Raw genomic sequence first — 17,065 nt, 5'->3', positions numbered from 1 at the left:
ATCTACTACGAACAGCAAAGGTCCCAGCACTGATCCCTGTGGAACACCACTAGTCACCCCTCCAATCAGAAAAGCATCCTTCCATTGCTGCTACTCTGCCTTCTATGACCTAGCCAGTTCTGTATCCATCTTGCCAGCTCACCCCTGATCCTGTGTGACTTCACCTTTTGTACCAGTCTACCATGAGGGACCTTGTCAAAGGCCTTACTGAAGTCCATATAGACAACATCCACTGCCCTACCTGCATCAATCATCTTTGTGACCCTTCGAAAAACTCTATCAAGTTAGTGAGACATGGCCTTCCCTTCACAAAACCGTGCTGCCTCTCACTAATACATCCATTTGCTTCCAAATGGGAGTAGATCCTATCTTGCAGAATTCTCTCCAGTAATTTCCCTACCACTGACGTAAGGCTCGCTGGCCTGTAGTTCCCGGGATTATCCTTGCTGCCCTTCTTAACAAAGGAACAACATTGGCTATTCTCCAGTCCTCCGGGACATCACCTGAAGACAGTGAGGATCCAAAGGTTTTTGTGAAGGTATTTATATGTCTGGGTCCAGTTCGGTTTCTGATCAGTGGTAATCCCAGGATATTGGTAGCGGGGGATTCAGCGATGGCAATGAATATTATGGGGTGGTAGTTAGACCCTCTCTTGTTGGAGACGATCATTGCCTGGCATGTGGGTGGCACAGTGGTTAGCACTGCCACCTCAGTGCCAGAGACCCGGGTTCCATTCTGGCCTCTGGTGTGCAGATTCTGCACGTTCTCCCTGTGTCTGCGTGGGTTTCCTCCGGGTGCTCCGGTGTCCTCCCACGGTCTAGAAGATGTACAGGTTAGGTGGATTGACCATGATAAATTGTCCCTTCGTGTCCAAAGGTTGGCTGGGGGTAGGACAGTGAGCCTGGGTAGGGGGCTCTTTCAGAGGGCGGGGCAGACTCAATGGGCTGAATGGCCTCCTTCTGCACTACTGGGATTCCATCATTCCGATGTGTGGGGCTTGATTGCCAGTCCCCTGAACATTATCCAGGTCCAGCTACATTTGAAAATTGGTTGCTTCAGTATCTGAGGAGTGGTGAATGGTGCTGAGCATCGCGAAACAGTTCCCCTGACCTTCTGATGGAAAGAATGTCATTGAAACAGCTGACGATGAAGACACTACCCTGAGGAACTCCTGCAGTGATGTCCTGGCACTGAGATGAGGTGCCTCTGAGAAATCCTCCTCCTCAGTGCCCGGAACGACGAAAAAATCTCCAAAAAGAAGAAACATCCTCTGCACATCCATCCTGTCAAGACCCATCCGGATCCCATGTGTCAATCGAGTCGCCTCTTACTCTTTTAAACTCATGGTTAGCACTGCTGCCTCACGGCGCCGAGGTCCCAGGTTCGGTCCCAGCCCCGGGTCTACGTGTGGAGTTTGCACATTCTCCCCGTGTCTGCGTGGGTCTCCCACCCCCCACCACCCAAAGATGTGCAGGGTAGGTGGATTGGCCACGCTAAATTGCCCCTTAATTTGGAAAGAAAATTAATTGGGTACTCTTAAATTTATATTTTCCAAAAAAAACCCTCTAGTTTTAAAAAAAAAAAAAAATTTTATTAGACTACCCAATTTTTTTTTCCAATTAAGGGGCAAATTAGCGTGGCCAATCCACCTACCCTGCACATTGTTGCTAACTTTTGGTTGGCTCTTAATTCGTAATTTGCTCTGTCTGTTTAACCTTTGCTCTAGAGTTGCCAGGTATCTTTATGATACCACCACGAGGTTCAAGTACTGATCAATAACTCAACACACAATTAGTAAGATTCCAATCAAAACACATTTATCATACACAGTAAATCACTACTCCTGCATAAACTCTACTTTTCTAGACTATTCTTTATCACCAAAAGTGATACTTATAGATATCATAGAATTTACAGTGCAGAAGGGGGCCATTCGGCCCATTGGGTCTGCACCAGCTCCTGGAAAGAGCACCCTACCCAAGGTCAACACCTCCACCCAATACCCGTAACCCCACCCGACACTAAGGGCAATTTTGGACACTAAGGGCAATTTATCATGGCCAATCCACCTCCCCTGCACATCTTTGGACTGTGGGAGGAAACCGGAGGAAACCCACGCACACACTGGGAGGATGTGCAGACTCCGCACAGACAGTGACCCAAGCCAGAATCAAACCTGGGACCCTGGAACTGTGAAGCAATTGTGCTATCCACAATGCTACCGTGCTGCCCACTAAGTGAAACTATACTTCGCTTCGGACTGGCCCACCAGGTCAGGGGAACAAATGGCCTTTTGTTCAGGTCCTGAGTCTGCAGGATCCAAAAGCTGGTATGGATTGGTAGCGAGGAGCGCCTATCTCTTAGCGTGCGTTGACTGGAGACTTACTTGGTTGATGCGGCAGCTGGGCAGGTCACTGTCAAGGGTTGATTCGCGTTGCTGAGTGAGGACGATTTGGCAAGAAGGACGATTTGAACTTGGGGGCTTTACTTTATAGTCCCCAGGGGCTTCCCGCCTTCGGGGCGGACCCTGTACCTGGTTCTAAATGACTGGACTGCGTTCCGATCACTTGGATCGATTTCTCCAATACTGGAGTTGTTCCCTGATCGCTGGGCGGTCCCTAAATGTCTGTTGGCCTTCCTTTGTCTTGGCTCCTGCTGGCGCCGAGGAGTCTGGCTTGGTTTTATTCAGCTTAATTGTTGCAATTGTGCCTTGGCATCGCTCATTACTATGCAGATGGCTGCTGGTTTCAGTGCTGTCTGGTTTTTGCAAGTTTCAATACACATGATTTCTGCACTTGCTAGGTTTTGCCTGGGTTGGCTGAATTTCCCTTTAGTCTTTGCGGTTCTCCATTTTAAGTCGGGAAGTGGCCAACCCAGGTGGCTACACGCCCTCCTTGTGATCCCTAACGCGAAGTGTGAAGCATCACATAACTGCATTGTCTTCATTCCCTGACCCAGCGAGCACTCTTCCGTGGCCTCTACACTGACCATAACTATGCAATAAAAATTTTAACTAACCATTCTAACTGGCGCTATGTCAGACAGGGACATGCATTACAACACAAAAAAAAGGTACCTCTAACTATCTCAATAAACTACACTCACTAAAACATTCAGTCATATTAATTTCCTAAACAATACAAAATAATAGCAGCATTTACATTTTTCCTCTGGCTTGGCAGTCAAGCACAGGGGTGTACAATATTCACATTTCTTTATTTACAAAAGATGCAACACAAATGGTCTTTATTGTAGATCAAGGGGTTTGGGGGCCTGGTGAAAACTGAAAATAGGGGCTCTCATTCTGTATACCGGGGTGCGAGCACGGTAGGCTCTCCTTCTCCATGTCCTCATGCGGATAGTCTGCACGATGCTGCAGAGTATCGCCAACACTAATAGGGATTCGACTACGTAGGAAAGGGAGTCCCACGTTATGAGCTTATCACACCATGATGGTGTGGTGTTGCCTGTTACTGGGCTCTGGGTGCTATGGGGAAGTGAATCATTGACGGCCGGGGGGGGGGGGGGGTCAGGGGGTTCGCGTTCGCGCGCAACCGAATACACATTATAATGGTGGTGATCAACACGGAGGATGTCCTCATTGTTCTTCTTCTTTCTCTTCTCTTTTCTTTCCTTGGGGCTTCTGGAGTTCTGTGGGATCAAGCATAGTTTCTGTTACTATCTTGGTTAATATCTCGTCTGTTAGTATGTCTGCCCTTCAGTGCCAATTCTCCGTATATAATTTGTCACCATGTGTGACTCCCTCATTTTTAAATTAAAAAAAAAAAAAAACCAACTAATATTCCGGACACGACACACTTAAAAATACTGAAACAGTGCGAGCCGTCGCGCAGGCTGTGCGATTTACCATCCAAATGTGTGAGGATGTAAATACAAAGAACAAACAAAGAAATGTACAGCACAGGAACAGGCCCTTCGGCCCTCCAAGCCCGTGCCGACCATACTGCCCGACTAAACTACAATCTTCTACACTTCCTGGGTCCGTATCCTTCTATTCCCATCCTATTCATATATTTGTCAAGATGCCCCTTAAATGTCCCTATCGTCCCTGCTTCCACTACCTCCTCCGGTAGTGAGTTCCAGGCACCCACTACCCTCTGCGTTAAAAACTTGCCTCGTACATCTACTCTAAACCTTGCCCCTCTCACCTTAAACCTATGCCCCCTAGTAATTGACCCCTCTACCCTGGGGAAAAGCCTCTGACTATCCACTCTGTCTATGCCCCTCATAATTTTGTATACCTCTATCAGGTCGCCCCTCAACCTCCTTCGTTCCAGTGAGAACAAACCGAGTTTATTCAATCGCTCCTCATAGCTTATGCCCTCCATACCAGGCAACATTCTGGTAAATCTCTTCTGCACCCTCTCTAAAGCCTCCACATCCTTCTGGTAGTGTGGCGACCAGAATTGAACACTATAGGGGTGGCAACCTAAGGGTTGCTCGAAAACAAAACACAACCTTTTGAACCAAGAGTGCCAGAATGAGGTGCGTATGGGCCGCGACGGGTAAGAATTGGATGGAATCCCCGGGTAGGACGGCGATCAATGCCGTATGTGCTCTACCCGAGCGTAGTTGACCAGAGGGGGGGGGGGGTCCTCAGGCAGGGCAGAGACCAACGCCGTTTCTCCACTGCCTGAGCAACCGGCAAGAACGGGCAAAAATGTAGTCACCGTGGGGGGGGGGTGGGGGGGGGGTGGGGGGGGGGTGGGGGGGGGGGGGGTGGGTGGGGGGGGTGGGTGGGGGGGGGGGGGGGGTGGGTGGGGGGGGGGGGGGGGGGGGGGGTTGCCATATTGGTTCTACCTTCGAACCAGAAGAGCAGTTGTGAACGGGGGTCTGGTAGGCTCTCAGCGGTTTCTGCCGTTAAGCGTGCTGGTAAGTTTTCACAGGTTTCGGCCGACAAATATGGCGTGTGGCCGTGGAACTTCCGAGTGCACAAACAACACTTAACAATAACACTAACAAACAACATGCTGCAGGTTCCATCAGAATACAGGACATCGTCAATCACATTTGGGCTGGGGTGTAATTAGCATATGGAGGCAGTGTAGTGTGGCCGAAGAAGAGAGGAAGGAGGAGTGAAACAAAAATGAAGTGGCCTTGCTGAGGTGTCCCTGCCAGAAGAAGTGGTGGGTAAGCGCTCACAGTTTGCATGGGGCAGCTGGGACCTTTGTAGCTGCTGTGGGTGGTGTTCTCTTTCATATCTGGGGGCTAGTCTAGCTGGTGGGGGTCTCCTGCAATCTCGGGCAAAGTGTCCTGACCGCCCACAGTTGTAACATGACCCCTGGGGCACATCAGGTGGAGCAGGCTCTCTGGTGCATTGTTCCCTTGGGTATGGTTCCCTGGGTGGGGGGTCGGCGCTGTTGGTGTCTTTGCTGGTTCGGGGGGCATTTGTGGGCTGATTCCGTTGCTGTTTCAGGGGGGCTTGACATTCTCGTGCGTAATGTCCTAATTGTCTGCAATTGTAACATTCTTGAGCTTTGGGCTGGGGTTGGCTGTTCCTGCCCTCATTTACCCATGCAGGGTTCTGGTGTGCTTTAACTGGGTTCATTTCAACCTGCTCTTCATCGGGTGCTTATAAATTCGGTTTTGTTTTGGACAGATTGCTCCCAGTGGCGGGACATAAGAACATAAGAACTAGGAGCAGGAGTAGGCCATCTGGCCCCTCGAGCCTGCTCCACCATTCAATGAGATCATGGCTGATCTTTTGTGGACTCAGCTCCACTTTCCGGCCCGAACACCATAACCCTTAATCCCTTTATTCTTCAAAAAACTATCTATCTTTATCTTAAAAACATTTAATGAAGGAGCCTCTACTGCTTCACTGGGCAAGGAATTCCATAGATTCACAACCCTTTGGGTGAAGAGATTCCTCCTAAACTCAGTCCTAAATCTACTTCCCCTTATTTTGAGGCTATGCCCCCTAGTTCTGCTTTCACCCGCCAGTGGAAACAACCTGCCCGCATCTATCCTATCTATTCCCTTCATAATCTTATATGTTTCTATAAGATCCCCCCCTCATCCTTCTAAATTCCAACGAGTACAGTCCCACTCTACTCAACCTCTCCTCATAATCCAACCCCTTCAGCTCTGGGATTAACCTAGTGAATCTCCTCTGCACACCCTCCAGTGCCAGTACGTCCTTTCTCAAGTAAGGAGACCAAAACTGAACACAATACTCCAGGTGTGGCCTCACTAACACCTTATACAATTTCAGCAGAACCTCCCTAGTCTTAAACTCCATCCCTCTAGCAATGAAGGACAAAATTCCATTTGCCTTAATCACCTGTTGCACCTGAAAACCAACTTTTTGCTACTCGTGCACTAGCACATCCAGGTCTCTCTGCACAGCAGCATGTTTTAATATTTTATCATTTAAAAAATAATCCCTTTTGCTGTTATTCCTACCAAAATGGATAACCTCACATTTGTCAACATTGTATTCCATCTGCCAGACCCTAGCCCATTCACTTAGCCTATCCAAATCCCTCTGCAGACTTCCAGTATCCTCTGCACTTTTTGCTTTACCACTTATCTTAGTGTCGTCTGCAAACTTGGACACATTGCCCTTGGTCCCCAACTCCAAATCATCTATGTAAATTGTGAACAGTTGTGGGCCCAACACTGATCCCTGAGGGACACCACTAGCTACTGATTGCCAACCAGAGAAACACCCATTAATCCCCACTCTTTGCTTTCTATTAATTAACCAATCCTCTATCCATCCTACTACTTTCCCCTTAATGCCATGCATCTTTATCTTATGCAACAACCTTTTGTGTGGCACCTTGTCAAAGGCTTTCTGGAAATCCAGATATACCACATCCATTGGCTCCCCGTTATCTACCGCACTGTTAATGTCCTCTCAAAATTCCACTAAATTAGTTAGGCACGACCTGCCCTTTATGAACCCATGCTGCGTCTGTCCAATGGGCCAATTTCCATCCAGATGCCTCGCTATTTCTTCCTTGATGATAGATTCCAGCATCTTCCCTACTACCGAAGTTAAGCTCACTGGCCTATAATTTCTGCCTACCTCCTTTTTTTTTTCTTTTTTTTAATTTTTTTTAAACAGTGGTGTCATGTTTGCTGATTTCCAATCCGCCGGGACCACCCCAGAGTCTAGTGAATTTTGGTAAATTATCACTCGTGCATTTGCAATTTCCCTAGCCATCTCTTTTAGCACTCTGGGATACATTCCATCAGGTCCGGGAGACTTGTCTACCTTTAGCCCCATTAGCTTGCCCATCACTACCTCCTTGGTGATAACAATCCTCTCAAGGTCCTCACCTGTCATAGCCTAATTTCCATCAGTCACTGGCATGTTATTTGTGTCTTCCACTGTGAAGACCGACCCAAAAAACCTGTTCAGTTCCTCCGCCATTTCCTCATCTCCCATTATTAAATCTCCCTTCTCATCCTCTAAAGGACCAATATTTGCCTTAGCCACTCTTTTTTGTTTTATGTATTTGTAGAAACTTTTACAATCTGTTTTTATATTCTGAGCAAGTTTACTCTCAAAATCTATCTTACTCTTTATAGCTTTTTTAGTAGCTTTCTGTTGCCCCCTAAAGATTTCCCAGTCCTCTAGTCTCCCAATGATCTTTGCTACTTTGTATGTTTTTTCCTTCAATTTGATATTCTCCCTTATTTCCTTAGTTAGCCACGGTCGATTGTCGCTCTTTTTACCGCCCTTCCTTTTTGTTGGTATAAACCTTTGCTGAGCACTGTGAAAAATCACTTGGAAGGTTCTCTACTGTTTCTCAACTGTTTCACTATAAAGTCTTTGCTCCCAGTCTACCTTAGCTAGTTCTTCTCTCATCCCATTGTAATCTCCTTTGTTTAAGCACAAAACTCTAGTGCTTGATTTTACCTTCTCACCCTCCATCTGTATTTTAAATTCCACCATATTGTGATCGCTCCTTCCGAGAGGATCACTAACTATGAGATCCTGAATCAATCCTGTCTCATTACACAGGCAGGGACAATCTTTTTAAAACCCACTTTTCGTTGTGCGCTTCTTCCGAGGGGTCATAATTGGTACAGGCCTTTTGTCCTGCCTCTGTGGCATGGGAGATAAGGGTGCGGGTCCATTTGGCCATACCGTCTTGGGACAAATGGGCGCGGTCTAAATTGCCGAAAACGGCTGTAAAATGAATCCACAGGCGTCCAGCAAACGCTGTGGGGTGTTCTGTCTTTTTCTGCTTGCACTTTTCAGGCCTTCTACCGGGTCACCTCTGTTGTAGCCGATCGCATCTAGGATCGCTGTGTGCCTCTCTGCAAGGGTGCCTCCTCCTACATTCTGTGGGCCGGGAAGGACTGCTATGACTGAAGAGTCTACACTCAAAACTGTGAGCTTCACATGCTCTCGCTCATCCAGGCCATACATGGTCGCCTGCTGCTTTACTCTAGCGAAGAAGTGGTGGGGGTCTGAGGTGGGGAGGAACGGTGTGATTTTCTCGCATGCGTCCTGTAATTGGGTCACGGTTAAGGGGTGGTATAAAGAAATTCTGTATCTCCGTCCGATGTGACTGTGCGGTGGGTGGTTACTGGATTCATTGGTGCCTGAACTATCTGCGATATGGATGGTTGGGGCGCTTTCCTCTTCTGGGGCTTTCTTTGCGCACATGTTCCCTGAACATATATATGCGCGGTCTCATTTAATTCTTCCCAATCCGGGCCGTCTTCAGTATCTAACTGGGATCCAAAGGTGCTCTGGAATCCATTCTGAACTGAAAGCAAAGACTGCAGTTCTGCAATCTGCTTCCAGCACTTTGCATGATCTAGTGAGCTTTGTCTCTGCTCCGTGGTGGTAGCATGGAGTGCTCGTAATGCTGCTTTCAGGTCGCTACACTGCCTTTGCAATGCCTCTACCTGTTTCTCTGTTTCCTCTCTTACCAGGAGTGCACGTTGCGTGTCCTGATGGGCCTTTTCGTACTGTGTCTGGAAGCTGCTTAGGTGCGCCAAATAAGACTGGTGTGCCCACTTGGCATCATCCACCTCTCCGTCCTTTGCTGCTAACTTCCTTCTCAACTCTGTTCTCTTTCTCAACCTCACTTACATCGACCTTGCTCATTCGATGTACTCCTTCTATCTCTTTACGGAGCGTCCGAACAACCTCCTCTGTGCCTCGCAATTGTGCCACACAGGACACGATTGCCATAGGCTTGTGAGCTTTTCCCAAGCTTTCCTTATAAATTTCTGACCGGTTCTCCCACCAAGTATGGCCTATACTCCTGGGTCCTGTTTCCTCATTGTCACAGAATTCGCTTCAAAGGGGCCATCCTTTCCCTTTTGAGGTACTTTCTGATTTCCTCTTCCCAAACGGGACACTGTCCTACTCTACTGCTGCTAGTCGCTGCGACCACGAATTCTTCAGGGTTCATGAGGCGTCGCATTGCCATCTTTCCTCTCTAAATACTCTTAAAATTTGGAACGAGGGGTACTAAGGCAGTGCTGTAATTAGGGGTACGGCTTTCGCTATTTTCCGGAATACAAACTCCCGACAGTTTGTCGTAACACAAATCTATCAGTTTTACCTTATCCCTGTTAGTTATGCATGCATTAACACACTTCTGAATTATGAGGATTGATCAGAACTGCTTGAACACTTGTGGTTTTTCTGTTCCCAATTGGATTTCTAATTCAAATTTTGGGTTCTCCCGGAGTGGTTAAGCCACTTCTGAGTCGGGTCCCGTCAGGATGTCGCCAGTAATATGTTGCTAACTTTTGGTTGGCTCTTAATTCGTAATTTGCTCTGTCTGTTTAACCTTTGCTCTAGAGTCGCCAGGTATCTTTATGATACCGCCACGAGGTTCAAGTTCAAGTACTGATCAATAACTCAACACACACAATTAGTAAGATTCCAATCAAAACGCATTTATTATACACAGTAAATCACTACTCATGCATAAACTCTACTTTCTAGACTATTCTCTATCACTAAAAGGCCTATACTTAGCTTCGGAATTGGCCCACCAGGTCAGGGGAACAAATGGCCTTTCGTTCAAGTCCTGAGTCTGCAGGATTCAAAAGCTGGTATGGACTGGTAGCGAGGAGCGCCTATCTCGTAGCGAGCGTTGACTGGAGACTTACTTGGTTGATGCGGCAGCTGGGCAGGTCACTGTCAAGGGTTGATTCGCGTTGCTGAGTGACCCTGCCAAGAAGGACGATTTGAACTTGGGGGCTTTACTTTATAGTCCCCAGGGGCTTCCCGCCTTCGGGGCGGACCCTGTACCTGGTTCTATATGACTGGACTGCGTTCCGATCACTTGGATCGATTTCTACAATACTGGAGTCGTTCCCTGATCGCTGGGCGGTCCCTAAATGTCTGTTGGCCTTCCTTTGTCTTGGCTCCTGCTGGCGCCGAGGAGTCTGGCTTGGTTTTATTCACCTTAATTGTTGCAATTGTGCCTTGGCATCGCTCATTACTATGCAGATGGCTGCTGGTTTCAGTGCTGTCTGGTTTTTGCAAGTTTCAATACACATGATTTCTGCACTTGCTGGTTTTTGCCTGTGTTGGCTGAATTTCCCTTCAGCCTTTGCGGTTCTCCATTTTAAGTCGGGAAGCGGCCAACCCAGTTGGCTACAACATCTTTGGACTTGTGGGAGGAAACTGGAGCACCCGGAGGAAATCTACGCAGGCGCGGGGAGAACGTGCAGACTCCGCACAGACCGTGACCCAGCGAGGAATCGAGCCCTGGGTAAACGTTGGACAGAGGGCTTGTTTTCACTGGAGTTTAGGGGATGACCTGATTGAAGTTCTAGATCCTGAATGGTCTAGACTGGGTTCATGTTGACAGGATTTTCCTCTTATGGGTGACTGGGGTGGGGGGGCATGTTTTCAAATTTTTAAAGGTCTCCCTTTTTAGAATCGAGATGAGGAGAAATGTTTGGAGATATCGGACTCTGACACTCTGCCTCAGAAGGTGGTGAAAGCAGTTGACAGAATATTTTTTTTTCCAACAAACATTTAATGAAATGAAAATAAATCGCTTATTGTCACGAGTAGGCTTCAGTGAAGTTACTGTGAAAAGCCCCTAGTCGCCACATTCCGGCGCCTGTTCGGGGAGGCTGGTACGGGAATTGAACCGTGCTGCTGGCCTGCCTTAGTCTGCTATAAAAGCCAGCGATGTAGCCCAGTGAGCTAAACCAGCCCCTTTTATTCAGGCATTTATGGTTTTAGAACGACAGACACAAATTAAAATGTGACCATAATTCCGTGCATAACCCCCCCCACCCCCCCAAAAAAAAAACCAACACACACAATTCCCAAATCCCACCACCTCTCACCGTTCCCGCCGAAGGTTCCCCCCCCCTTATTGAATCTGCAAATAGTTTAGTTTTCCCCGAAGAAGTTGATAAACGGCTGCCACCTCCGAACGAACCCTAACGTTGATCCTCTCGGGGCGAACTTCATTTTCTCAAGCCTGAGAAAGCCGGCCATGTCGCTGAGCCAAACCCCCGATTTCGGGGGCTCCGAGTCCCTCCATGCTAGTAAGATCCGTCTCCAGGCTACCAGGGAGGCAAAGGCCAAACCGTCTGCCTCTCTCTCGCCCCCTGGACTCCCGGGTCTTCCGGCACTCCACAAATCGCCACCTCCGGACTCGGCGCCACCCTCGTTTTTAGCACCGTGGACATGACATCCGCAAACCCTGCCAGAATCCCCTCCGCTTTGGGCATGCCCAAAACGTGTGGGCATGATTTGCGGGCCCTCCCACGCACCTCACACACCTGTCCTCTACCCCAAAAAACCTGCTCATCCGGGCCACCGTCATGTGTTCCCGGTGAACCACCTTGAATTGTATCAGGCTGAGCCTGGCACATGATGAGGGCGAGTTGACTCTGCTCAGAGCATCCTCCCACACATCCGCCTCTACCTCCCCTCCCAGCTCATCCTCCCATTTACGCTTTAGCTCACCTAACTGGGTTTCCTCCCACTCCTTGCGTTCTTCATAGATTTCCGATACCTACCCCTCCCCCACCCCCATTCTAGAGACTCACAGAATATTTTTAAGGTGTCGTGGAGTTGGTGTTAAAATTCACATCAGCCGTGATATTGAATGGCGGGGCAGTTTGGGGGGGGGGGGGATGGCCAATTGCTCTGATTTTTGCGTGTTGATATGTCCCACATCTGGGGCGTCATTCTCCGACCCCCCGCCGGGTCGGAGAATGGCCGTTGGCCGCCGTGAATCCCGCCCCTGCCCCCGCCGAAGTCTCCGGTACCGGAGATTGGGCGGGGGCGGGAATCGGGCCGCGCCGGTTGGCGGGACCCCCCGCTCAATTCTCCGGCCCGGATGGGCCGAAGTCCCGCCCAGAAATTGCCTGTCCCGCCGGCGTAAATCAAACCTGGTATTTACCGGCGGGACAAGGCGGCGTGGGCGGGCTCCGGGGTACTGGGGGGGGGGGGGGCGCGGGGCAATCTGACCCCGGGGGGTGCCCCCACGGTGGCCTGGCCCGCGATCGGGGCCCACCGATCCACGGGCGGGCCTGTGCCGTGGGGGCACTCTTTACCTTCCGCCTCCACCATGGCGGAGGGGGAAGTGACTCTCTCCACTGCGCATGCGCGGGAACCTGTCAGCGGCAGCTGACGCTCCCGCGCATGCGCCGCATTTCCGTGCCAACTGGCGGGGCAACACACGCCATTTCCGCCAGCTGGCGGGGCGGAAATTCCTCCGGCGCCGGCCTAGCCCCTCAATGTTGGGGCTCGGCCCCCAAAGATGCGGAGCATTCTGCACCTTTGGGCGGCGCGATGCCCGTCTGATTGGCGCCGTTTTTGGCGCCAGTCAGCGGACATCGCGCCGTTGGGGGAGAATTTCGCCCCTGGAGACTGGATTCTGTTCTTAGCGTCAGATCTCCAATGGGCAGGTTGGGCTTGTGGGGGATGGTGCTGAGGTTGAAGGATTTAAAATCAGGGCAGATTGCACCGACTAGAGTTTTATTTCCTTGAGGATTATGGGGTAATTTAATTCCGGGGTTACAAAAGGAATTGATACGTTTCGGCAGAAAAGGGGCAGAGACTTGAGCTGTTCATGCATTCAGCAACAGAGGAATTAGGAGCAGATGTCGGCCATTCAGCCCCTCGAGCCTGCTCCGCTATTCAATCAGATCCTGGCTGCTCTCTCCCTGGTCTCAAATCCACCTCCCCACCTGCTCCCCAGATCCCTTTCAAATCCGAAATGTATCTATCTCCCTCTTGAAACATTTAATGACTCCGACTCCACCGCACTGTGGGGGCAGCGAATCCACAAATTCACCCCCCTCTGCGAGAAGTAGTTCGTCCTCATCTCCATCCCAAATCTACCGCCTCTCGACCTTTATCTGTGACCGCTCATTCCAGATTGCTCCACAAGGGGGAGCATTTGGTCTACGTTTACTTTATCAATCCCCTTTAGTATTTTATAAAACTCGATCAGATCCCTTCTCATCCTTCTAAACTCCAGAGAGTATAAACCCAAACTGTTTAATCTCTCCTCATCCGTCATCCCGTTCATCCCCGGAATCAATCTGGTGACCCTCTGAACTGCCTCCACTGCCACCACATCCTTCCTCAAATAAGGAGACCAGAACTGGACCCAATACTCCAGATGTGGTCTCACCCACACCCTGTACAATTGCAACAACACTTCTCTACTTTGTACTCCAGTCCTTTTGCAATAAACGCTAACATTCCATTTGCCTTTTTAATTACCGGCTGTACCTGCAAACCCACTTTCTGCGATTCGTGAACACGGACACCCAGATCTCTCGGCCCAGACACATTTTGAATCTAGATTTCCATTTTGATAATTTGCCTTTCTATTTGTTTGGCCAAAATGAATTACCTCAGACTTACCCAATTAAACTCCAATCTCCGAGCCTATCTATAGCCGTCTGTAAAACCTGTATCTCCTCTTCACTGCCGACCTTCCCACCTATTTTAGTATCATTCGCAAATTTTGCTGTCACTCTGTCCCTGCCTGCAGATCATTTGTACAGATTGTAACAGTTGAGGTCCGAGGACTGACCCATGCGGCACCCCGCTAGTTACAGTTCACCAGATAGAAAAGGACCCATTTATCCCGACCCTCTGCTTTGTCAGTCAGCCAATCCTCAATCATGTCTTGTACTCTACCCCCAATCCCCTACGATCTCACCTTCTGGATCAGTCTTTTATGCGGCACCTTGTCAAACGCCTTCTGGAAGTCTAGATATACCACATCCACAGGTTCCCCATTATCCACCCTGCTGGTTACGTCCTCGAAGAACTCCAAGTTTGTCAAGCATGACTTCCCCTTCATAAAACCACGCTGACAATGGTGGATCGAGCTTTGTCTTTCCAAATGTTCAGTCACCTCCTCAATGATTGATTCCAGCAACTTCCCCACCACAGAGGTCAAGCTAACCAGCCTATAGCTTCCTACTTCTTTGCCTCTCTCCCATTTTGAATCGGGGCGTCACATTAGTGTGTTTCCAATCCACTAGGACCCTTCCAGAATCCAGGGAATTCTCAAATATCATAACCAATGCATCCATTATCTCTGCTGCCACTTCCCTTCATACCCTAGAGTGCAGGCCATTGGGTCCTGGAGACTTATCTGCCGTTAATCCCATTGGTTTATTCAATACCGTCCCCCTAGTGATCGTTATTGCACCAAGTTCCTCGGCATGAACTGCAGTTTTTGGAAATGTTTTATTATTCTCTCCCGCGAAGACCGGGCCAAAATATTGGTTCAGTGCCTCAGCCATCTGTGTTCCCCTTTATTACCTCATCAGTATCGTCCTCCTAAAGGGCCAACATTTACTTTTGCTATTCTCTCCCTCTTTATGTACTTATAGAAGCTTCTGGTATCAGTGTTTATGGTTTCTGCTAGTTTCCTTTCTCAGTTCATCTTGGCTATTTTGGTTTTAGTTTTAGTAACCTTTTGCTGAACCTTAAATTTGTCCCAAACCTCCAGCTTACCGCTCGCTTTTGCAGCCCGGTATCCCCTAGTTTTTGCCTTTATGCCCCCCTCGACTTCCTTGTTTAGCCATGGAACGTTTTCCTCCCTTTTACAATTCTCTTCCCGAACAGGCGCCGGAATGCGGTGACTAGGGGATTTCACAGTAACTTCATACTTGTGACAATAAAAGGTTATTATTATTAAGTACTCTAGTATGAAGATTATCAGGACCTGGAGATTTATCCGCCTTCAATCCCATTAATTTCCCCCAAACCATTTTGCTACTAATTTCCTTCAGCTCCTCACTAAATCTTGAGTTTCTGAGACCCTTGGGCGGGATTCTCCAATCCCGCGGCGGGTTGGGGAATCAGCGGGGGTGGGGCGCGGATCCCGCGATACCGCTCCGACGCCGGGCTGCTGATTATCCGGCGCGGTTGCTGCGGCGCCGGTCTGGGCCCCCCCCCATCCCGAGCCGAGTCCGTACGTACACACGCACAGCCAAGAGTAGACCATCCGCCCCTCAGCCCTGCCCCGTCACTTCATAAGGTCATGGCTGACCTGATTTTTAACCGTGACTCTACAATCCCATTTTAGCACCCCGACAGCAACTCGCACCCCTGTGCCAATAATCTTTCAATTCCGTCTCGAGAATCTATCTAGCTCTTCCTCAAATATATTCAGTAAGAAGTCTTACAACACCAGGTTAAAGTCCAACAGGTTTGTTTCGAATCACTAGCTTTCGGAGCGCTGCTCCTTCCTCGGGTGAATGAAGAGGTGGGTTCCAGAAACATTTATATAGACAAAGTCAATGATGCAAGACAATACTTTGAATGCGAGCATTTGCAGGTAATTAAGTCTTTACAGATCCAGAGGGAGGGGTAACCCCAGGTTAAAGAGGTGTGAATTGTCTCAAGCCAGGACAGTTGGTAGAATTTTGCAAGCCCAGGCCGGATGGTGGGGGGCAAATGTAATGAGGCATGAATCCCAGGTCCCAGTTGAGGCCATATTCATGTGTGCGGAACTTGGCTATAAGTTTCTGCTCGGCGATTCTGCGTTGCCGCGCGTCCTGAAGGAAGCCGGCATCTCCACATCAAATATATTCAAAGACACTCCCTTCACTGCCTTTTGAGACAGGAACTTTCCAAAGGCACCATGATGCTCAGAATCAAATTCTCCCAACCTTTGTCCGCGAGGCAGCAGTGCTAACCACTTCGCCCTTCCCAAAGGAATTTACAGAACAGCGAGTCTCACTTTACACGTCTGTCCCCTCTGTCTCTGGCCCCTGTCTCTGGCCCCTGATGATGATAATAATCGCTTATTGTCACAAGAAGGCTTCAATGAAGTTACTGTGAAAAGCCCCTAGTTGCCACATTCCGGCGCCTGTTCAGGGGAGGCCGGTACGGGAATTGAACCCGCGCTGCTGGCCTTGTTCTGCATTACAAGCTTGTCTCGTGTCTCCTTTCGCTAGCTTGGTGCAAGCCCCAAGATCGTTTCCGTCCTGGCTCGGGGTTTCCTGGTGCTAGCTGCCGGTGGGATTTTTCATCCTGCCACAAGTCCGTAGATCTCCGCGGCGTTGGAACGTTCCGGTGATGGCGGCAGCTCTGCGTCACGCCAGGCCTGGTTGGGCTATGGCGAGGCGAGGGTCGGTCAGTTTGCTGCTGCTTTACATTCCCAGTTTGAGGGGGCCTGGCACTGGGATCTTGCTGTTCCAACAATGCAGCTGTGCGTGGAATGTGGGTCCCAGTTTTATACCTGAGGTTACGTCCTCCGTCCCTCCCGAGGAGGGGGAGTTTTGTTTAATGTCCGACCGAGGGTATCAGCTTTATGTTCGTCCTAACCTCCTCCTCCGTCTCTTTCAGCACTAATTTTCGTTGTGGGCAGTACTGCTGAAGTGCAGGGAAGCGCTTTGCTGGAGTCCTTGGAAGGAGTAGTGAAAGCTTTTCAGAACTTTCAGTACTGATGGTGATGCCTCCACTTGGGCAGTGAGCTGAATGTTGCTGCCTCACTATTGCGACAGGGAGACTGAAGATGCTGCGATGTATATCCTAACACAATTCCCACTGCAATGACCCATTTTTGTACCATTCATTAACTTGTGGTGACATTAAAAATTTCAAAATCTACAT

General features: G+C 49.2%; 1 protein-coding gene across 2 annotated transcripts in view; it reads left to right on the top strand.

The window, feature by feature from the left end:
- LOC140404619 (profilin-1-like) overlaps positions 1-17,062 on the top strand; it is a 60,469-nt gene extending 43,407 nt beyond the window's left edge. For both annotated transcript variants that reach the window (XM_072493223.1, XM_072493222.1), the window contains exon 3: positions 16,799-17,062. In XM_072493223.1, the coding sequence (XP_072349324.1) occupies positions 16,799-16,829 (31 nt within the window). In that variant the 3' untranslated portion in view covers positions 16,830-17,062. The remainder of the gene's footprint in view (positions 1-16,798) is intronic.
- The last annotated feature ends 3 nt before the right edge of the window (positions 17,063-17,065 follow it).

This window comes from Scyliorhinus torazame, chromosome 31, assembly GCF_047496885.1.
Source record: "Scyliorhinus torazame isolate Kashiwa2021f chromosome 31, sScyTor2.1, whole genome shotgun sequence".
Classification (NCBI taxonomy): Eukaryota; Metazoa; Chordata; class Chondrichthyes; order Carcharhiniformes; family Scyliorhinidae; genus Scyliorhinus; species Scyliorhinus torazame.
This window is presented reverse-complemented; position numbering and strand designations above follow the sequence as displayed.